Below are 24,611 nucleotides of genomic sequence, written 5' to 3' on the forward strand. Positions count from 1 at the left end.
GATCACCTGCCAGCACACACTCACCAGGACACCCCTAGACAAATGTCAGCCAATCAGGGGTCCTGAACTTTAGAAACCCCTCACCCCCACCTTTACTACTATAAAAACCCAATTCTAACTAAGCTTGGGGCTCTCCGTTTATTCAATATGTTGGACGTGCAGAGAGACCAAGTTTGCAAACTTGTATAAAATAAAAGCTCTTTGCTTTTATATACAAGACTCAGTCTCCTTGTTAGTTTTTGGGGGATTTCACGGATTTGGGCATAACCTATACTAATAACTAGTTCATTTGTAGAATGTTACTTGTATATGTTTTTAGGGCTGACCATTTGGGGAATTCTTTCAAAGGACTTTTTTTTTTCTAGTTAGAGGATTGCTATATTCTAAATTTGGACTGATATCAAAATGCCCTCAAAATGATGGCACCAATTTTCACAAAGAATGTTTGGAAACACTAATTTCTCTCTCCTTGCCAGTAAAAAGCAATATCAATACAAATAATAATAATAATAGCTTAAATAAACATGTGATTAAGCATGTGATTAAACTGTTCTAAGATTTTCACACATAGCCTTGTATGTTATAAACATTTACCAATTGTATGTGTGTATGTGTGTGTTTACAGATTCTTTGATTTCACATTATTTGGAGTTATCCAAAATGACTTTGCCCATTTTCCCCCCATACTTTATTTTCATTAATTTGTCTGCTTCTTTAGATCATAGATGGTCAGAATTGGTTTTTGTAACTGTCCAAAACAGGTAATTTATCTTCTAATGTAGAAAGCTATCCTTGAGAAAAGGGTGTCTATGCAGGGGCTTTATTTACCTTTTGGCCCCTGTGAATGGAATGATCTAATATCTAATATCTAATTGGAAGTGAGTGGGCACAATATTTGCACTTGTAGGCTGAGGGGAAGCACAGACAACATATTGCTTCTCTTTCTTTCTGCATCAGCTTCACGTTGTGATGAAGGATGTTCTGAGAAGCCGTGTGTGGCTTGTTGTCAGCCAAAATTCCTGAGTGACTGTGTAGAGCAGCAAAGTCCCCATCACCACCTGCTCTCAGCCTGAAACCCCTTCATTAAACAAGTAGGACATTAACTCTTACTTTAAAGTTACTGTAACTTGAGGATTTGTATGCTGTAATTATTAGCATCACTCAGCTATTTTTATAACATGAAAATTTAGAAAACCCAGTTTTCTAAAAAAAAAAAAATGGCTGAATGGAAAATAATATGGTATTTCCTTTCTAAAAGGTAAGGAGTAAGGAAGTAGGAGCAGGAGTATGGCACCTGTCTGTCTGGGTTCCAACCCTGGATGTGCTGCTCTTGTTGAGTGTAGTTACTGAACCTTTCCATGGCTCAATTTAGTTATAAAATGAAGATGCACAAATACCCATGTCATGGAGCTCCGTTGAGGAAGAAATAAATGCTAGTGCATAACAAATAGCTAACTTGTTATCGCTGTTATTATTAGCTAGATATCATTCAGTAACAAGAAATGTTATATCATATTTTAGAATTTGAGATACAGTTTCCAATATACCATTATGTTGGAGAATTGACTTAACAGGAGGATACAGAGGATAATTCTAATTTGCTTCATAAAAGGATGTTATAATCAGAGAGAGAGAGAGAGAGAGGAGAGAGAGAGAGAGAGAGAGAAAGAGAGAGAGAGAGAGAGAGAACTTACATGTTTCCATCTCAGTGGTGATTGTCTTTGGATAAAAGTTTGTATAAAACTGCGGATGTGTGTGTATCCACTATGATCTAGAGCAAGCATGTATGTACTGCTCTTTTAATGAAAAAGGAGAACTATATTTTCATTTTAAATTAGAAGCTATGGCTCAGGAAGGTTAACACACTGACCAAGGTAATTTATTTAGTTGGAGGTAAGCAAAGCGAAGGGAAATGGGTAACCTTTATAGAGTACCTTTGATACATGAGCCTGTGCCGTGAGCTCCGTATCCAGAATCTATTTCATTACTTCCCATAATTGTTCTCCAAGGAAGCCCAGAGGTTATCAGTGTGGAGTCCTAGTTCTGCTCCTTGTTAGCTGTGTGGTCTCAGGGCTATAAATCTTGCTCAGTCTTATAAATAGGCATAGAGTCACTTTTCTCATAAGGCTCATGTAAGAATTAAACGAGATAGCCCTGTGTCTGCCTTAGTCTGCTTGGTGTTTGATAACTTCTTAATCTGAAAAAATAAAAATGTTAAATATATGCCTGTATCTCTACTGTCATTTAATAAATGGAGCCAGGAATCGAACTCACAGCTCTCTGATCCCAGCTTGCATCTTATCCTAGGCTTATAGTGATATTTTATTTGTGTGTTAATAAAGAAAGCTTGCCTGAAGATAAGAAAGGAAAGCAGCCACACTAGACAATCATACAGGCCAGGGAGTGGTGGCACACACCTTAAATCTCAGGACTTAGGAGACAGAGCAATGGATCTTGGTGAGTTCAAGGCCACCCTGGGCTACTCTAGATTGAATCTGTCTAAAAGAAGACCGGAGCTGACACAAAGGTGATCCCAGCACTCAGGAGGTGGAGACAGGAGTGATATGGCTGGACAGAGAAGGATATAAAGGAAAAGAGACAGAAACTCAGTGGAGTATGGAGTCTGAGGTTGGTGTAGAACGTTGCAGGATTGCTCTTTCGGTCTGAAGATTTGGTAGGAAGGTAAAAGGTCTCTCTAGTGATTGGTTGTTTTGCTTTTCTGATCTTCAGATTGAACCTCAATATCTGTCTCTGGTTTTTAGTATTCATGCTATACAAGCTTCTGCTGAGTAATTCACAGAGTAGAAATGTCAGTAAATAGCTATGTAGGCAGTCACTAATTCTTAAACCCAAATTCCAAGAAGTATTAACAGTAGGGAATGTTGTCAACTTAAAAATGGTTGCTGTTCAATAAGATTGTCAAAACTCATATTTGACACACATATATAGTTTAGTACTCTGATATTACAACAGATCACGACATAGTAGGCTTGTTTTCTCTGCATGTGACCATTTCTGCATGGGTTTGCTATTTACTGACATATGTATAGCATGTAGCACAAATATTATCACCAACAGAGCAACAAGATAAGGAGAGCTGGTGTAGGCCTCATTTCTGCAATGTAGTTTGGGCCCTTCTAATCTCTCACGGCTGCTTTCTCCATCTTTAAAATGAGATGAATTAAACTAGAAACACTCAAGGACTCTAATTCTGAATTAGAATTCTAAGGGACGCTAGGCATGGTTGAATCATGAGACATCAGCAAGAACATTTGGGAAAAAGATCTCTTCCCGAGTTTTCTCATCCATTTGATTTAGTGAGGACTGGTGGAAACACACTCGGGTAATTTGTTTAAGATGCTACCATGTACAATTTATACATCCCCTCGACAAATTCTTCTGTGGCTATGACGGAAGTACCAGGGAGAGAACAATGAAACAGAAGGACCATGTGTGTGGCTTTAGGGAGAATGTGATGGTCTGGGAATCTGTCTTGGGGGAAGAGGTGACCTTTGAGCAGGGAGGGAGTGGCTGTGACTTTATTTTAAGAGACAGTGTTCCAAGTCACAGACTGTAAGGACTCAAGCAGAGGTAGCATCTATATCTAACCCAGTGATTCTCAACTTTTTTAACGCTGAGACCTTTAACAGTTCCTCATGTTGTGGTGACCTCCTACTTCATAACTGTAATTTTGCTACTGTTTGGAGACAGTGGTTGCCATGGGCTGGGGGTCACGATCGACGGGTTGAGAACCACTGATTTAAGGCGCCATAAAGAGATGAAGCTGAAGACTGAGCGCAGCGAGGACTGGGTTTTGGTAGCAGTTGTGGAAGGCTTTTGGGTATGAATATTAGATCTGTGCTTAATAAAGACCATTTTTGTTGATAGTAGACACAATACAGGAGTAACTTGGATGGCCAGTTAAGGAGTCCTGCATGTTCTAGGAGAAGGTGAGGTCGGCTCCACACCATCAAGGACACAGTGGAGAGGCAAGCAGCCCAAGTGGAGCCTGGAATATGATGATGGAGAGGCCGAGGCTTGCTCAAATTCCTTTTGTGAGAAACAAGAGGCCCAGGCTGCATGCAAGATTCTGAGTTGGATTCCCACCAGCAGTGCAGGAGTGTTCCCTTTACCCTACAACCTCTCCAGCACAAATTGTCATCAGTGTTTTTGATCTTGGCCATTCTTACAGGTGTAAGATGGAATCTCAGAGTTGTTGGGATTTGCATTTCTCTGATAAGTTGGAATAGTTGGGTGAGCAAAGTGCTATTTGTTGAGAAATGCAGTGAATGGGCAAGAGAGACAGGAAAGCTGTTTAAGGGGCCAAAGAATTGATTTTTATTGAGCTCTACATTTTTCTCTGTTCCCCTCCCTGCTTCTCCCCTCTCCTTCAACCCCCTCCCACGGTTAAGGGGCCAAATTAAGGGTTTAATTTGAATCTTGTTAAATCTATTGTACCTACCAGATAACTGGTTTTTAGCAAACAAGGGTGAGGGGCAAGGGAGAAGTCTGGGCTGCAGATGCCAGCAGCATGCTTTTGTTTGTTTTAACCACAGAAATAACTTCCTCTACTATCAGTAATCTATTAAAACTATTGCTTCAAAGTATGATCATAAATGTTTACTTTCCAATGTAGGTCACAGTTTGGAGGCTATAAGCAAGCCATGTTTCTGTGTTTTTAAGGCAGGAGAAGTGTTTGTCCCCCGAGAGGCATCGTGAAGTGGGAGGTGAGGCGAACCCGTCCTACGAAAGGCCCAGTGGATCACCATCTTGCGTAAATTATGAGTGTATTTCACAGCTTTCAATGTCAACAGAAGGAGAACTTACAAGTACCTTTGGATGATTAAGAATGTGGTTTAGGGTTTTATGTTATTTTATAAAGAGAGTATAAGACTGGCTTGTAGAAGTCACAACTTCACGTTGTTTACAATTTCCTTCTAGCACCTGTTTTCATAAACATCAAAGGTCAAAACAGTAGCCAGTTTCAGTTCCTGAACAGAGCCCCAAATAGTATTTGACCACAGACTGTAAGAAAGAGTTGGAGTCCTACCAAGGAGTGATTAGTGTTGAAACTTCCACTGGAAATCCCCTGACCTCTGAAGACAGAACTCAGCGCTCAGTATCTCACACAGGATCGTAACCCGAAAGCTTGTTCACCGACAGGCAATGTCACCATGGCCATTTCAATTCAGTTTGCAAACGCCGGTGCCTCGCTTTTCGGACCTACGTTCAGCACGTAGCAGTTCTATGAGAATAGCCGAGTTTTGGCAGATGGTTAAGCTGATTGCTGTTGGGATATATCGTCTTCTTTTTTTTTCTTTGAGAAACTTGATCCTTGTTTTCGGATGACTTTCAGGTTATGATTAATCATCACCTACTACTAAAAGCTTTTGAAAGGACATATTCAGGAAGCTCTCAGACCGGACTGGGCTATTTGGATTTTGCAGCAGAGCTGAGATTTGAGTTTAAATGTCACCGAGCAAAGGAAACCTATTGGTGGGAATTTATTCTACGTTTCTTCCTGGGAAATTGAGAATTACCTGGATCACCCGCCTCTCAATCTTTTCCAATGCACAATTTCTTATTTTAGAAATAAGAAATGGATACCGTCTAGGCACATGGCTAATCCTTAGGGATAAACACTGGGGTGTGGAAATGGAATTTTCCATCTGTGGAGAATGAAGGGAGAGGACTTTAAGGAAATAAATTTGAGTAAATACAAGCCACAGATAAATGTTTAGCCCTTTTCGTAACTCTGAAAGCCCCACTTACTCCTGTTTGGAGATATACATAAGTTCTGTGTATGCATATTTGGTTTTAGTGAGATTATTAACCAAGAAAAACGTGTTTTATTACCTGTGAAAACCCCAACTTTATTTATAAAATCTTTGTCAAACTTTGCCCTCTTTATTATTAATAGAGTTTCTGAACTCTTCTAATAATAATATTTTTTATGATCCATAAGGATCTGTGTATGTTCTTATCTGTGCTTCAAAAAAATCTGTGTCCCAGAGAAACCTGAGCAAGCTGATACGGTACGTTATTTCAGAGAGAGACTCAGAATTCACAGTATTTGATGCTGCGCCTCAGACTGCGGAACAGACTCTCATTAAAAACGCTAGAGCTATCAGCAAAACTGTGTGGGACATGCTTCCTTCTCATTATCGATCTTTTCAGGCCCTAAGCGTTCTGTGAAGTCACACTTCTTTTAAAGTGAGTGTGTTTTGGGGGGGACCCTAAGGCTTATTGAAAGCACGTGACACTATAATCTAGGATTCCCTTCTAAAGAGCCTGAAGCTGGCCGCATGGAGTTCAAGCCACTCAGGAGCTACACATTCCTAGCAACTAAATATGGGAACGCATCAGGGAGAAATATTTCAAAAATAGTTTCAGATGTGCACATTTTAGCAGAAGTACTTCCAGAAAACCACAGAAACCCGATAAGAGAGGGATTCTGAAGTCACAAGATGGCAAATGTCCCAAGGATTAGCCACAGCACTTTGATGTCCAAATTCCACGCACAGATTTGGAGTCCATGGTAGGGGCTGACAGCAAATATTTGAAACATTTTGTAAAAGGCAGAAGTGAGGAGGGAGAGAGAGAGGAAAGGGCAGTACAGGAGTAGAGAGCTTCTAGTAGAAGAATCTAGAATTACAGAGTATGTAAAACAAGTACTTCAGTAAACAGTATAATCACATTCACATGGCCGAACTCGAGAATTAAAGGAGCACATGTGCCAAGCAAAAGGAGGTCCCGGTGAGGAGGTGAAGGGGTCACTTTCCGCTGTGCCTTGCACAGCCCCTTGCCACATTCTCCTTTTCATTCGCTCGTGACAAATGTGTTAGCTTCACTGTGTATGGAGGGATGCCTTGCCGTGGTGGGCGGGGATGTCTTCAGTGAATGTCTTCTAGCTAGCAGTTTGCAGACATTTCAATTCATTAAATGCATAGTGAATGTAGCTAGAAAACCCCAGGATTTGGATTTAGAGCTAGGTGTGTAGCTGGTTTCAGACCAGTGTAGACAGAGACATCCTGTCTATACTCACAAGGATGGAAAGAGTTAGTGGAGGAGACACTGGGAGGCGTAAAACAATTACGCTGAGGGTTATTTAAAAAAGGGAAATATACTAGAACCTTGCAGAGATAGTTGACCTGGTTAAGAGTTCGTGAATCCTACCCAGGTTCAATCTGGGTAAACTGTAATCCAAAGACCAGTTTTAAAAGACACCCTAGTTAATGCAAAATTCTTTAGCTGCAGCACACACCATTCCTGAAGTTGTTACATCTAATGGTCTCTAGATTCCAAAAAATACATAGCTTGGTTCCTGCTCTCTCCCTGAAAGAATTTATTCATATTTAACATATGAACTCTCAACTCTAGGAATACAGAATTAGTAAGAGTTTGAGGAAAACTAATAAAACATACTCAAAGACGTCTTACTGAATTGAAAACTTTGTTCTGTTTATGTTTACTGGCCTGGGGCTGATGGGAGGGTACTTTGAACCCACCATGCTCATGGTTGGTCATGCCAGGTATTGCTTAGATGCCAAGTGTTCAGTGATGCTCCTTTTCCCTGTCATCTCATCTCTCCTTCAACTTCTTCCGGAAATCCTCTGAAACACCTGAAGTTCCAAGTTTAAAATTCACATAACATGTGCAGGCCAAACCAAAGCAAATCAGAGAACACCTCTTAGGATATGGTTTAAGAGAGTTAAAAGCACTATTATATGCTTCTTTAGCCTCGGAATGAGAGCATTTACATAAAAATCCTGTGATAAGTTTATTCTTTGCATTGTCCTTGGTAATGACAAAAATTTCGTGCTAAGTGAAATTAGATTCTGTGGGACCATACTTCCTATGGGCCAGTCTACCTGCTTCAGTACAGCTAGGCAAAGAAAAGAAGTCTGCATTTAGAGTTCTTGCTGTGCTGTGGTCCAAAAAAGCCATGCTTTTAGACAGCCTTTGGAAGCTATACATATATTTATACTTCAATTTGATGATGGTGTGAAGGGGTACATGGTGAGAAATTTTGCCTCTTCTACTCTATGCTTGCTCAATGGGTTTAGGAGAACAATTTTAATTCTTTTGACTTTAAAATAGTTTTTCAATGTGTGTTCTTTTAAATTCATATACAAAGCAACACAAATACTTCCTCTTATTCTTTCTTACTCAAATACCAGCATACTATACATTATGCCTCTGTCCTTTACAGTTAGTATAGCTTGGCTATGCAGAAAGGTCTCAATTGTGATTTATCATGTGGACATGATAAATCTTTAGTTGATTTAGCTAAACTGAACATGAACTAGTGATGATAAGATTACTAGGAACTCAGTTGTGGTAGAAGATACATGATTATGTGTTTTGTTGTTTAAGCAGATAAGTTCTTTTTCATAAGTGATACAAATTAGCACTCCGGTAGTATATATGGGCTTGATTCAGTGATGTGGATTAAACCACAGCCTCACTGAAACAGTGTCTGATGGAATCACCGGTTCTTGTCACTCGGATAGCTAAGAGAATATGACTGTGCATTTCTGTTGGTGGATTCTCTGCATCTCATCCTTCCCATTCTTTACTTTGTACTGGGCTGCCAGATTTCTCTTGCTATCAGAGCTCTTTCTACTTTACAGAGATCAGTCCTGTGTCTTTGATAGGAGGTATAAGCATTAGGAAAACATTTCCCTGATGTTGCTTTACTTTCTGTTTTGTGTCTCACCCAGCATTCTTTGTTGTTTTTGTTTATATTTGTAGTTGCGGTTAGAAAGGCTCCCAGGCCTCCAAGTCGCAGAGATTTCTATTTCTGTGGCCCATTTGTTTTTTTTCTGTTTGTTTTACATCTTTGACTACTTGGAATTTATCTCAAGTAAGACAGACATGGATTCTGACATGACCTTTAACCATGTGAATGGTTGGTTGCTCAACATGGAAGAGGAATCTCAGCAAGTAAAAAAAAAAAAAATCCATGAATCCGGTCACCTAGGGACATCTTACTCAATTCCAAGAACAAAAGACTTTCCAGTTGGTTATGATGAAAAAGGCACCGGGAAAAGGGGGGAGTTTTGAGAAATAGTAGTGTTAGATAGAAGACAGGGAGGCCTTAGGAGAGGTGAGGACAACAAACCTTTCTATGAGTCACACAAGAATTGTGAGTACTGGGCCCAGCTCTATATGATATTCTGGGCATTGGTATAAGTTTTAAATGTGTTAGCTTTCATAAATGACATTTATTTCACCCGAGATAAAATTTTCATTTGTGAATATATATCTTAAAAGAAACAGCCACATTCTGGAATACGATTTTTTTTTTTCTGCTAAAGTTAAACAAAAACACTTACTACACAACCCAGTAATCTCTAAAGAAATAAAAATTCATGTTCACGTAAAAATCTGTACAAGAATGTTCATGGCAGTTTCATTACAAATAGCTAAATAATAAACCAAACGACTTCCTATAGGGAAATGGATAAACAATTTGCCGTGAATCCATACCACAGAATATTATTCAGCAGTAAAAAGAAATGAACTATTGATGTCAATTGCCAATATTTTGAGAGAACAAAAGTTAATGTCTGGAGCTTGCTACTGCACAAGTACAGATCTAATTCTGTGGGGTTGAGAGAGCGAAAGTGAGGATGAGCAAACTTGTGGATCACAGACATGATCTGGGGCAAAGGGCGGCTCTAGAAACTTAATGGTAGTGATTGCATCCCTTGCTGCCGTCGACTGAAGGGAAGATTCTGTGCCTTGACTGTAGTCGCAGTTAAACAACTCTGTCCATACAGTAAGAATGTATAGAGGCATACACATGCAAGCCAGTGCGTGTAAAAACGGGAGCTCTCTGAATGAGGTCAGCTGACAGTAGGTATTCATGTCAGCTTCCTGTTGGAGGAAGACAGACAGAGGACACATTCTAACTTGGACCACTAACAGCTTTACATTTTCTAAGAAGGACTCAAAATATTTTGTTGTATAAGATTTGGGGGGGGGGGGAAAGCCAGATTGTAGACTGTTTAGGAAGAAATTATTGTCTTTATGATACTGTCAGGGGCTCTCTTTTGAACTTTACATATTGTCTCCAAGGAGGAGGAGGAAGATTAGGGGTAAGGCTCAAGCTTTACCGCATGTTTTTTATTAATTTGAGCCTGTGCTGCACATACGTGGCACAAGGCATGATGAAATGTCACGAGGTCAGGACTTGATCCCTCCCTGACCCCAGATCTTTGGTATATGGCAGATGAAAGCTCTTAACTCAAATTCCAGTTTCTTAAAGCATAAAGTCAGGATCTTGATCCCTACTTACTTTTGTATGATTTTTGTAGGAATTACATGAAATAAATTTCACCTATGATTAAAACCATGAAGTTTTGTCCCTATTGATGTAACTAGGAAGCCAGTTCCCTGGTCTTTTATTATGTTCAGTTTTAAGGGAAAAACCCTTTTTAAATCCAATTTTTATGCTACTGTCCTTTTTTCTAGTGTAGGAAATACAAATTGAATACACTAGTGTATATACTGTATTTATGTATGTGGGACAAAAGTCATCAGAAGCCAAGTGAGGAAGGGCACACACATCATCTGAAAGTTGAACATACCTGCACTTTTTCTTCCATGATGTGCGCTTTTTTGTAATTTTTTAAATTATTTTATTTCTATGGGTATTTTGGCTGCATTTACGTCTATATACCATATGCATGCCTGATGCTGGCTCTGGCCAGAAGGGGCGTCAGATTCCCAGGAACTACAGCTACAGACAGCTGGGTGCTGCAATGCGGGCGTTAGGAAAAGAATTTGGGTCCTCTGGAAGAGTAGCAAGCAGTCTTAACTCCTCAGCCATCTTTCCAGCCCCTGCTTGCTTTTTAAAGTGTCTTTCTCGCTCTTTATGTCTCTCTTTGTGTGTGTCTGTGTGTCTGTGTATGTCTTGTCTGTGTGCCTGTGTGTCTGTGTCTGTATGTGGGGGTATGTGCCTGTGGAGGACAGAGGTATCAGATCCCTTGGAGTTAGAGTTCTGGACAGTTGTGAGACACCCCACTTGGGTGCTAGGAACTGAACTCAGGTTTCTGCAAAAGCAACAAGTGCTGCTTTAAAAAACTATCTGATCTTTCCAGCTCCCAAGTTTATGTTTTTTGAATTTGCATTAATTTTTTAAATAAAAATATAACTATACCATTATTCCCTTTCCATTTCTTACACATATAAATACACATACATAAGTGGGTGTGATATGCATATATATGTAAAATTTTATATATGAGGGTGTTTGGTCTATGTGTATGCTTTGCTGTGCATATGTATGTGTGTGTTGTAAGGGGAGAGGCTGCTTGTTCTTCCTGGACTCCTGGCTAGCTTAGCCCCGAAATAATCACACAGAAATTGTATTCATTAAGACACTGCTTGGCCCATTTGCTCTAGCCTCTTATTGGCTAACTCTCACATCTTGATTTAACCCATTTCTATTAATCTGTATATTGCCAAGTGGCAGTGACTTACTCGGAAAGATTCAGCTTGTCGACTCTGGCAGCTGCATGGCGGCTCTCTCCTACTCTACCTCTCTTCCCCCCAGCATTCAGTTCTGTCTTCTCTGCCTACCTAAGCTCTGCCCTATCAGGCCCAAACCAGTTTCTTTATTCATTAACCAATGAAAGCAATACATGAATAAAAGAACCTTCTACATGTGTGTGCCTGCTTAGTCTGTATAAAGGTACTTGTGTTCAGAGCTGGCCACTTTGTATTGAATAACTAACTGGGCCCTCTTCCTGAAGAAGAAAATTTCCCCCACTCTCAACATTCTGTGGTTGCCTGTAATTCTTCGTCTAGTATTGGAAATGTGTAAGACTTCCCTCTTTCCACTTAGTAAGTCTACCGGTGTCACACTTGTTCAGCTCTTGCTTAGGCTGCCACGATGATGAGATTTCTCCCTGAATTTCTCAGAGATGAAATCTCACAACAGGCACCCTATTCCTCTAGCTCTTAGAATCTTCCCGCCCCGCCCCAATCGACCAGTTTATAACACAAGGCCATGTTTATGCTTTTAATCAAGTTGTTTACTAACAAAGAGGAGCATTCTGTGACATTTTCGAGGGCAAACTTTGCTTATGTTTCAGTGTGAGAAAATCAAAAAGTTCTTTCTCAGTGCTAATGAGTGGAGATTAAATTTCCAGTGTCGGATACCTTCTAGGATAGGCTGAAAACTTGGACCCCCAAAGAAAGTCACTAATCAATGTAATATAATCTTCCACTAATCCATTAATAAACTCTTTTTTTCTGCTCCTTACTTATTCTTCCATGTGTAGATTAAATGGATTACACCGTAATTAAATTTGACTCTCACAAGAGGCATCGTTCTGTTCCTAGTTCCAGGGATGACTTACGACTGAGGATAAAGCCCCCCCCTCATCCACCCATGGATTCTCACCTACAGAGTGAGATAAAGAGTGTCTCAGAGGGATATAGTTCCACTTGTTGAGCTCTGTATTCTAATTGGGCTCCAGATTCCTTTATAGATGGGTGTTCTATGATGAAATCAAGGTATACTTATATTGTTGTGAATCTTGATAGACACAAAGGCTTAAAATCGAATGGTAAATGCCTCCCACAACATATTGTATTATCCACGCGCTCAAACACTGCAATCAGCTGTGCCTTAAGTCTCTCTGTGATATTTATTAAACATTAAAAACACACACTGCAAAGATACAGCGCAGAACAGTTTCAAAGCCACGTGTAGCGGTTGAACTGCAGGACTTCCACTGAAGTTAATGGGACTCATACTGGTAAATTCTAAGCACCACTTTGAAAATTTACCCCATAGTGACAGTTTAATGCTTCTTATTGATCATAAGTTTCCAGATAACATCTTGAGGCAAAAGGGACTATTTCTCAAAGGAAATAAATAATCTTTAATGAAATAAATCTGCGTTGGAATCATTGTAATGAGCAAGTATGGGACACAGTCATTTGGAAAGAAAGCTCCCAGGAACTGCTTGTTAGTGACAGTTGCCAAGGGGACCGTAAAAAGTTTCCATCACATCATAATTTTGGTTGCACACAGAAAACAACACGTTTTCTTTTTAAAGTGGAAATTTTATGTTCTCAGGGGCAGATCCAGCCATACATGGAGAAGTCAAGGATTGCTACTTTACAGATTATTCCCCTATAATTTATCCTTAGGTTGTGTAGTAATTTATACATTACTGGTACAGAGTTCAAGTAGACAAAGAGGTCCAAAAGACCCAGGGCCTTGCAAGTCAATCTTTTAGTTGCCTTTAACCCAAGCACTCATATTAGGTCTGCAGCTTCCAGGACCTTAACTAGCATTGTCTTTCTAGAAGCTACTGTGTCTAGACCAGTGGTTCTCAACCTTCCTAATGCTGCGGCCCTTTAAGGTCCTTTAATGCAGTTTCTCATGCTGTGCTGACCTCAGACCATAACATTACATCATTGCTACTTCAGAACTGTAATGATGCTACAGTTCTGAATTGTAAATATCTGATAAGCAAGATATCTGATACTCAGCTGCTATGGGGTTGCCATCCCCCCAGGTTGAGAAACGCTGTTCTAGAGTCTATGACCCCTGCCCACCCCCATCATCTCTTCTTCCTCCTCTTCCTACTGTTCTTGACCTCCAACCTCAATACCCAGTGCCTCCAGCACAAGCCAAGCTCATAAGTTTCGGAGGAAACTTTGCAGGTATTCTTCCTTGGATTGGGAAGATATGTGTTTAAATATTTTCAAGACTGACTTCTTTTTTAAAAAAAATATTAAGAACAACTCAATATTCTACTACTTAGAAAGATTTTCCTGAACTGCACAATCTAAGATACCTCCCCTCCATTCTCTATGTTTCTATTCTCAGCACCCAGAACTCTGTTTGGACATGGAAGAATTACATAATATCTTTTTTGGATGACTCAGTTTCTTTGCTCCACTGTCTTATGCAGTGAGTCATGGCTGTCCATACCATTCTCCCTGTAACTTTTCAATTCTCTTTTGGCTTTGCACCTTCTAAGAATATGTGAAACTGTAACCTTACAGGTAGGGGCTATTTTCATTCAGATTTGCATCATTTGCACTGAGTGTGTCTGACACACAAGTTGTTGAATGATTTTGCTTATATAACATGAGATACAAAGAATATTAGGAAAATATATCATAGGAGTCTACTAAAGTTTATAAAAAGAAATGGGGAACAATCTGCAGTTTTTCATGTCCCTCTTAGAAGACTTTCTGTACAGTCAAATAATAACATTTCCATATTAGTCAAGTTTGCATACCACATCAACCATTGTCTAAGCAACTACCATACTGTTACTGAGCAGCTAGAGGCATTCCTGGGAGGGAGAATACTTACCCTAGAGGGTGTCTCCAATTTGCAAATGCCCAGAGACCCTCAGAATGACATTACATAGGAGAGTAAGAAGTAGATACTGGGCAGAGAAACCTGTTTATTCCTAATTTCCCCTCCAAGCTAGAGAGCAGCAAGAGGTGTAGTTGTTAAAAATAAAGCTAATCTTAATATTAATGTCATTTAATAAACCGACTTTTTGAATTTCTAATGCTAGTTGATGCCGATGGGCAAGGTTCAATCAAGTTTAATTTTAAATTGCCAGTAAACAATGAGAAATGATCATTTTTTAGAGTAAAGTCATTAGAAAAAAAATCTTGTTTTTATTTCTGTTTTCCTGCCTTCTTTCTGACTTTGCGCAGGTTGGAGTACTGTCTTTCTTCCTCATATGGAACATGGGGTATAAGTGGTTGAAGAGATGGTTCTGTAATTAAGAACACCCAAGTTTCAATCCCAACACCCACATGGTGGATCATGGCTGTCTGTAACTCTGGTTTTAGGGGCTCCAATGCCCTTTTCTGGCCTCTGTAGGCACCAGGCATGCATGTGATGCATAGAAATACATGAAGGGAAAACAGCCATATAAATAGAAAGATAATAATAAAAATAAAAAGTATACTATAATACTTAGGCAGTATTAAATATAGTATTTATAAGATGTTCGGAGTAGTAGGTAGCATGTAACAATTCTCAATAAATAATGCTCCTAGAAAGATAATGACATTTTTTTTAATAGTCTGAATAAATAGGTTTTAACTGTCCTCAGCTTCTCATAGGAAAGAAACTATGTGTTACAGGAGAACGTGAATATCGAGAGAAGTGGCAGAAGAATCCGTGACTGTTAGGCAACAGCCTATGAGAAAGCAGTTTCTACTAAAGGGGGTAAAAAGCTTTGACGGTACTGAAATGGTTCAGGTCAAGAATAGGTCTATTTCAATAAAAGGTGAGAATGGCACAGAAGTAGAAAAAAAAATCTTTAGTTGGCAAGCCAGTGGCAGTTCTCGGAGGAGTCTCTGTTCTAATTTGTGAACGTATTAACAACTTAACTCACCCCATAATATGATGAAATCACAGATGTATTTGAATAGTTTCAGCCACGTGCTTGACTCTAATAAAGTCTTCCATTTTCTTTCAGCCAAGTAAGACGCTGGCTACATTTTCTAATAAAAAAAAATACACATACTTGCTGGCACTCTCCAGAGGAGCTGCTATTTCAAGTGAAAGCAGACATGCTTAGTTTGTGGGAAACATCTGAGCTGTGGTTTTACCCCCTTTGTTCACCCGTGGAAGTGCCACAGGAAATGGTTAAGAGAGCGATAGGGAGTCAACCTACATTTAACATCACGTATAGATACAAGATTAATAACAGGCTGACATATTCGGCTGCACTGAGACACACTGCAAGACTGAAAAAAAGAATATAGCCATGTTATGACTGTTTTTAAAAGTAGTCACCAAGGACTCCAAAAATAGGCACTATTCGAAGTTGAGGCTGCCTGATATATCAGGCTCATTACTGCAGTCTAAGTAGCGGGATTTGATACTATTTGTGATTCTCAAGTAGGCCATTAAGAAAAAGCTGGATGAAAAGGAATGACTGAGTTAGCAGTCTTTGAGGTGATTCAGGCATCTCCTACTCATGCTATAGAAGGCGGGATTTATGTTGGGATATTGAAAAAACCATCAGGGAGACAGCCCAGGTAGTTACTATAGATGTGCTTTAACTCTGTGAGGCAGGAATGCAGGGATTGGCCAAAGGTATGTTTTCACAGCAGAGTCATATGTATGGGGCTGGTTCAACATGTAGGGGTAAAGAAGAGTTTTGTAATTCTACATCAGAACTAAGCAAAGAATCCGAAATGGTAATGAAAGGAAGCATTTTATTTTCTTAAAAAATGCATGTTATTTTTGTAGGGTAAAAAGGCTAGCCAAAGAAACCCACCCTGATCCTGAACCCAGAGCCAGTGAAAGAAACCCACCCTGGATCTGAAACCCAAACGGTGGGGAAAACACTGTAGTCCCGAACCCAGCACCTAAGAAACACACTTTGGCCCTGGATCCAGAGCCAGTGAAAGAAATATGCCCTAGCCCCAAAACTAGAGACAAAAAGATAAAAAAGACCACTGAAAGAAAGAGTTTGGCCCTGAAGCCAGAGCCAACTCTGCCCCTGACTGACTGAACAAGAAACCAACCAATCCCCAATCAGGAAAACCTACCAATTTCTGAGCATGGAATCTAGGACTCTGACCTTGAACCCAGAGCCAGTGAAAGAAACACATCCTGCATCTGAAACCTGAATCAGTAAAATAAACACTTTGGCTTTAAACCCAGAGTCTAAGAAATATACCCTGACTCTGAAACCAGAGCCAAAGAAATACACTTTGACTCTACAACCAGAGCCAGTGAAAGAAATATGCCTTACTGTGAAAATAGAGACGGAAGGCTGAGAAGGACCAGTAAAAGCAACACAGTTTGGCAGTGAAATTAGAGCCAAATCTGCCCCTGACCAACTAAACCAACCAATCCCTGATCAGGAAAACTAACCAATCCCTGAGCAGAAAAATCTTCTCCCTTGAAAAACTATGCCTCTAAGAAGCCCTTTGTCTATTCAGTTGCTGGCTGTCCTTTCCCACCCTGGCAGACACAGCCACTCTCCTAGATTCCTCCTTCCCAATTAAATGTGTTTCTTAAAAGAGTTTTGGGTAGACATCTTTTGCCAGCGTGGAAAAGAAGAGCCTTTGCTGAGAAGTTCCCTTAGGGGGGGGCTGAGCAGAAAAACCAGAAGAAACAGTTATATTTGCTGGCAAACTCCCTTGGGATTTGAGCAGAAAAAGTAGCTTTTTGACAGAGCCAGAGGAGATTTCTACATTTCTACTGGAGCTTCCCTTTGAGGAAAGTGAAGCAGAAGAAGTAATATCTTGGGCCGGAGCTGAGCAGAGCAGAAGAAAGAGATAGCCCTGCTAGGACATTCCCTTAGAGGAACCGAGCAGAGCTCAGCTGCAATAACTCTCTCTAGAAGAGCAGGCTTGCTACATCCTGCACAGAGACCATTCCTCACTGCATTCCAGCTCCAGGTATAGCCTGACTTCCTAACAAGTCGAGATCCCTTTCTCTCCAGAGCTGTCCTATTGCAGCTCCAGTCTCCAGAGCTGTCTCTTTGCAGCTCCAGGTATAGCCAGGCTCCCCAATGAGTCAGGATATCATTCTTGCCAGAGCTGTAACACTCGCTATTTTTCTTAGAGTGTTAAGCACTTACAATTTGTTTTCCAAACACAAGTGTGCAATGACTGCATGATTTCTTTAATTAATAAAGGGTTGGTGATTCAGAAAGAGGAAATGCCGGTCTTTGGAATCAGCCCATGGGACCTCTGTTGAATTGTGTCCAAATATTACTGGTTGGTAAACAAGGACACTGTGCAAGGTCTGACCCTGGTAGTCGCTTCCTTTTGCTTCCAATGCGAGGTGACAACATTGCTGTGTGTTTTAGTTTGCTTTCAACTGCTGTGATAAAACACTGGCCACAAACATAAAGATAAAAGGGGTTATGCTGCCTTTTAACTCCCAGCTCCCAATCTGTCACTGAGGCAAGTCAGTGCCAGAACTCGAGTCAGGAACAGAGGTAAGAACCATTGAAGAGCTCTACTTACTGGGTTGTTCTCTCATTCTTCCTCAGCCTGTTTTGCAGTACAACCCAGGTCCACCTGCTCAGGGATAACACCACTCATAGTGGGTTAGACCCTGCCTTATCAAACACCAATCAAGAACGTGCCGCAAGGACTGTCATAGGCCAATATGATTGAGGTGATCTGCACCAGTGACTCCCTCAGATAACTTGGCTGTGTCAAGATGAAAGCTAACGCTAACTGAGAGTGTGCCTGGAAAGAACATTTCCCACAGTGAAGGCATATCAGGCGAGCTGTCATCCTTTCCCAGTGTTCAAGAGTTCAAAAAAAGTTTCTTGAGTGTGTATCTGGCCTAGTCAGAGCAGTCCGATCTTTCAAACATATAAAGTATTAATAAGTTTTGTTGTATTTCAGACTCCTTCCTGCTGAAAACATGTATCATGCTGAGACAGATAAGAAAGGCGCAGTCTTCCTTTTTGCATTCAGCAGGGTAAATTTGGTTGAACAAGGGGACTATAGGGCTGACTTCACCATTTTTACCAGTTTATACCGCATTTTTATGGAGTCCTAAAAAGATCTAGGAAGGGTCTCAACAGTAATGTGGTATCGCCCTTGCCTTCAGCAGGGGATATTTGATTCATCAGTGTAGGGTAATCCCAGGTATATAATACCAATAAGCCATATGCGAATATATTTCATTATTGTATCAATTCAGTTGAAACACAGATCAAACTGTCACGTGCACATTAAACAGAATGCTGAAAATCGCACACAATTACCGGCACTGCAAGTTCATATTTGATCCACGCTCTAATGGGAATTCATTATATTATATTTATATGTGACACCATAAAAAGCAGTTAATTTACTAAATGTAAAATCCTCACTTAAATAAAAAAATCTCTCGAAGTTAACAAAACCGAAATAATGCCAATATCAAACCATATTAAATCTGCAAGGTCAGTATCACCACTAATAGGTGTACTGAGGCAAGTGAGGTGACGGAGACCAGAAGATCATGTTCTGAGCAAGACTTTCAAAGATCTGAGGCAGAGAGAGAACGATTAAAAGACTACCATGTGCTGACTCATCCATGGCTGGAACGAACTATCAAGAGGCAGCGGGCATCTGGAAAAGAACGTTCTTTCTAGCTTAAAGAGCAGAAATACATTGGCGTTGCCCTTGCGATGGGACGGCAACCAAATTTTAATTGGTTTTAAAACCTGGATAGGAATATCCCTGCAGTCATCCATGAACCAACCTTATCCTGCAGAAGTTGCATGAGTCTTGGCCAATCACCTGCTTTAGGAATTGTTTTGCTTGAGTCTTTCATGGAGCAGAGAGTCCTTGTTTTGTGGTAGTCTCACTTCAAGTGATAATCCTTTATAGCCTTGTTTGAGCAGAGGACTCAGAATGAGAAAAAACATCTGGGGCGTGTGTTGGGGGGGGGGGTCAAATGCCCAGTGCCTTGCTCTGTGGGGCTGTAAGCTGCCACTTGCTTTTCTCCACATCTAGCACGATGGTTTCCAGATGAGAGAGGTTGGTGTTAGCAGAGCCTGCAGAGGTGGAAACTCTACTTTTTGAAAGCACTCTATGGCTCCTGCCACTTACAAGGGGAGAATGATTAAGGGGTGTGATCAAAGGGATTGCTCAGCAATTTCTAACTCCTCAAACAAGAGAGCAAACTCTCTTATAAATTAAATCCCACTTTCTCAGCTTGGAAATAATTGGAGTAAGCCTCACCAAGGAGAACTTCCAGCATTTGGATTGGAGTGGTTGCCTAGCAAGTGAGAAAGGTAAAAGAGCAGGGAAACCAAATTTAGCTGTCTAATAATAGTTTTGATATGCAGAGTTTTCAGTTTTAAGATATGGTTTTAAATATATTACTGAGAGATGCTTAGGTCTTAACTCCACATCACACTGAATCTCAACAGAATGGAGTCCCTCCTTGAACTCAGAAGCTAGGGCCAATGAAGTCTGCTATTTGAATAGGAATTGTGGGTATCATATTTCAGAGTGTAGAACTCAGGATCACACTTAAAGTTTTCAGAGCATAAGCCACGCTGTGGTCTCCAGGCATGCTAGAGTGTACGTGCTACTAAAAATAATACACTGATGATGTACATTGGTGTGATTTGAACACAACCTAGTAGTGTATTGTAGAGCTAATTAACATACATGCACATACACACAGAGACAGAGAGACAGACAGACAGAGAGAGAGGAGAGAGACACAGAGAGAGCCAGCCCACAGTCAATAATTCCTGGATATTGCCTTCTAGTATCAACTGAATGCTGTAAAGCTAGAGAGAGAAGAAAATGTGCAGTACCATCCATCCCGAGACTCTGATACTCACCTATTACACAGAAAGGCTTTCGAGCGAACCTTAGTCTTCCTTGCCATCCTCTATAACGACAACAGCAACCTGCAGACCAGATTCGAATGATGAACTCCAAGCCAAAGACAACGATCATCACGAACTCCTATGGTAACAGAACAGATGTCAGAGAGAAGCATTATAGAGTAACCTACTCTAAGAACCTGGGTGAATATTTCTGCACCTTAAGGTACTGTGCTTGGAACATCTGGCTGATGGCTATAGAACATTCTTCTCTACAAAACTAGCCTGAAGACTACCAAAGCCTCCTATTTTCTGGTCTCCTATCATGGGATACACGCCTCCTCAGGTCTTTAATACTGTGAAGGTGTCAGTTTTAATAGAAAACACGAAGGTCGAATAGTAATGTTTCCTCACCTGGGATATATAGCATAGCTGGCTTTAATTGCTTGATAACATGAAAATAGAGACTCTTGAAATACAATGGCAAGTGTTATAGACAGCAGAACTTCATTGTGCTGCAAGGAACGACATAATCCCTAAATTTGTGAGTTCCTCCCAGAGAATAAGAAATAAGTTTTAGGAGTATTCACCCTTTGGTATACAGTATTAGCAGAGTTTTCAAACACAGACAGTTTCAGATGAATAACTATCTGTGTGACACATATATCCGCTGTCAGAAATGAGACCCAGAATCCTTTAGATCTGAAGCGTGTTAATTATCATACTGCCCTTTGGCAATAGCTGCCTGGAAACAACACCTGCGCCAGCAAAATGACTTGGAGATTATTTAGGAAGAACTGTGAGTTAACCCCAGGGAAAGGCCAATTACAGCAGCTCTTAAACAGACAGTCCCAGAGGCGGTTTGTCAGAGAAAATAATTCTGGATAAGCCTAGCAAAGTCACTTGGTACTATAGAGGCAGAACCTGAGTTTATTAAAATTGGTTTTTAAAGATACCTTTGCTGTTTGGCAACAAGGATTGTCATTATTTATAGTACAGATGATACACATTAAACAAGGTCATGATAATGGATGGATTATAAAACTGATACACTGTTTATATTAAAGCTGCCTCACATCACAGAAATGTAGATTGTAGAAATATCAAAGATGCAACTTGTTTTCCATGAAGGTAAAGTTGTTATCAAACTCACGAAAACTACATGTTTGTACATACTTCATGCAAACATGTCTTTAGTGTATGTGATGACATGCTATGCATTTGAAATGTCCCCCAGAGGCACACTGTCCAATCCTCCTGTTACACTGCACTGAAGCACCCACAAACACTTCTCATGATGTGTTACAGCATCGTCACCCACGATGACATAAGAGTGCTTCTTGGATCAACATCTGCAAATAACTTATGCACAGATTACCAAATCTATGGTCAATATAGCAACGGCGGGAATCCGAGGGTTTTATTTAGTTTTGGCTTGTTGTGGGCTTTGAAAGCTTGCGAGTAGAGTCTGTTCCTTTATTAAGATGTCAAAATGTTACATCATCTGTTTTGAAGAGCACATTTTCCAACGTCTACAAACCATGCTTAAGTATAAAATGCCCACTTATCTGAGCTTGCGCACAGCCTAAGTTCATTAGCAGCCTCTCTGCCCCTCCCCCCACTGTTCTTCCTCTTTTAGGAAGGTTCGTACTCCAGGTGTGAGAATTCACACGGTGGAGAACCTTCTTCCCACAAATCCTGGTGTGTGGCCTCATTACACAGACATCACCATGTGACGATACTTCTGTCTCATGTAAGCAGACAACTGAGGGGCCAGTCCCTGTTCAGATGGTGTCACTAAAAGGCAGGGAATGTGAGAAGCGCCAACACCTCCTGCGACTGTTTGGGCAGACCTGACTTTCTGAAACACTAGGTAAGCCCATAACGGAGTCCCAGCTAACTGGTGACCCTCTAATTTGGCACCAAAGCCCAGTGTGTTGCCTGCTTCCTGTCCCTTTGTCTGCAGACATACTGCCCTCCCCTCCCACCATCACATGATGCCGGTTGCTTGCCATTCGGATTTATTGCATAGTAACTCGATATGACCATAGCTGATTAGATAATGTGTGCGTGTATACCAGGCAGCATACACGTTAAACCAGATCTGCACCTAGATGCCGCTCTCTAGAGTCTGCTTTCCGGGAACTGATTATGAGTCACTCCTCCCCCACTTCCTGGAAATTCATCTCTCTCCCTCCGCCCCCACTGAGCCACAGGTGAGAGTGAGAAACCCCCCCCAGATAACACCAGTAGGTATATGAGATTGTTCTTAAGAAGAGGATGCTAAAAACCACTGGTCTACTTCTATGCTGCAGTGAGGCAGGATCAATTATGTCTACAAAGTCTTTATTTAATGCCCATTATTCAGGAATATGGATTGATGCTTTCTGATTTTGTTTTGTTTTAAAAAGAGATTAGGGAGAAATGCCAACAATGCTTTCTTTGTGAAACAAAAGCTTCTAGAACTGCACAGAAAACAGAGAAACCCACAGTTATATTGGGGAGCATCACCCTCCCCTTCTCTTAGAAGTCCTAGAACAGAAGTAGTGGAGAGAAAGCCAACAAATCTAAAGACTATCTGAATAACAAAGAAACGGGATCTGGATAGAGATTTGCCTCCTCCACAACCACAACAGAATATGCATCTTCATGTTACAAAGTTCTTGATTTGATTCTTTTCTTCATTAAATAATTCACGATAGAACACACTCTAGTCTATCAATGAAATCATGTGCACTGTGTTGTCAACTTATAAGGGAGTTCAAATTATAAATCAATAGTAAAAAGACAAGCATATCTAAATGTGGAAAATTGAAAAATATACTTTTATGCATTTTGTTAGTCAAAGAAAATCTCAGTGAAAATTACAAAATATAAATAACGGAAAAATAATGAAACTACAACCTACCAAAATGTACAGGTGCAACCACCACAGTGAGGAGGGTCACATTTATATCACGAAATCCTCACATTTGAAATAAAGGTCTCAGACTAACAATAATCTAGGACCACAGCTGAAAAACTAAAGATAGAAGAATAAAGCTGGTCCAAAGAAAACAGAAAAGAGAAATAGCAAACATAAGAGAAGAAGAGTGTTTCCTTTACCGCACAACCTTTCCAGCAGAAGTTGTCATCAGTGTTTTTGATCGTGGCCATTCTTACAATTTATGCTGGAGAAGATGTGGGGTAAAGGGAACACTCCTGGATTGCTGGTGGGGGTGCAAGCTGTACAGTCCCTTTGGATGTCAGAGTGGCGATTTCTCAGAAAATTAGGAAACAACCTTCCTCAAGACCCAGTAATACCACTTTTGGGTATATATCCAAAGGATGCTCAACTGTGCCACAAGGGCATGCGCTCAACTATGTTCATAGCAGCATTGTTTGTCATAGCCAGAACCTGGAAACAATCTAAATACCCCTCAACTGAAGAATGAATAATGGAAATGTGATACATTTACACAATGGAATATTTCATAGCAGAAAAAATAACGACATCTTGAAATTTTCAGGCAAATGGATAGAATTATAAAACATCATTTTGAGTGAGGTAACCCAGACCCAGAAGAACAATTATCACATGTACTCACTCATAGTGGTTTTTAAACATAAAGCAAAGAAAACCAGCCTACAAATCACAATCCCAGAAAACCTAGACAACAATGAGGACCCTAAGAGAGACATACATGAATCTACATGGGAAGTAGAAAAAGACAAGATCTGAGTAAATTGGGAGCATGGCGACTATGGGAGAGGGTTGAAGAAAAGGGGAGAGAAAGGGAGGGCAGCGAGAAAATTGTATAGCTCAATAAAACCAATAAAAAAGGGGGAAAATAAGAGAAGAAAGTAGTGCAATTGAAAGGAAACAGAAAATCCATGAAACAAAAAACTGCTTCTATGAAAACAATCAATAAAATTGGCAAATCTTTTGTAAAGCAATCTCAAGAATTGATAGACACAGTGGCTGTGAAAAATCAGTAAGAAGTCTTCATGGGTGGAGCTTCTGCGAGTACCAGAAGACAGAACCTCCCAGCAAACCCCTGCTCCTTTGGGTCTTACAACCTTTCCATGCCTTCTTATGCAGCAATGTTCCCTAGGCCCTAGGTGCAGGAGTGTTTTGCAGATGTATCCATTGGGATTGGGTCTCACAGCTCTGCATTTTGATCAGCTACGGTGTTCTGTAGTGAGCTCCATCTGTTCTAAAGGGAAGTTTTCTATGTAAGTTTGGTAAGGTGGTGGTTGTAGGTTCTTTCCCTGATTCCCGATGGCACTAACACTGAGGAGAGTTGGCTAGGTTTCTAGTAC

General features: G+C 40.4%; 1 protein-coding gene across 5 annotated transcripts in view; it reads right to left on the minus strand.

The window, feature by feature from the left end:
* Kcnq5 (potassium voltage-gated channel subfamily Q member 5) overlaps positions 1 to 24,611 on the minus strand; it is a 519,651-nt gene that overhangs the window by 113,478 nt on the left and 381,562 nt on the right. For all 5 annotated transcript variants that reach the window (XM_038342681.1, XM_038342680.1, XM_038342683.1 and 2 more), the window contains exon 3: positions 20,325 to 20,451. In XM_038342681.1, coding sequence (XP_038198609.1) covers positions 20,325 to 20,451 — 127 coding nt within the window. The remainder of the gene's footprint in view (positions 1 to 20,324; positions 20,452 to 24,611) is intronic.

Source organism: Arvicola amphibius, chromosome 9 (genome assembly GCF_903992535.2).
Source record: "Arvicola amphibius chromosome 9, mArvAmp1.2, whole genome shotgun sequence".
Lineage (NCBI taxonomy): Eukaryota > Metazoa > Chordata > Mammalia > Rodentia > Cricetidae > Arvicola > Arvicola amphibius.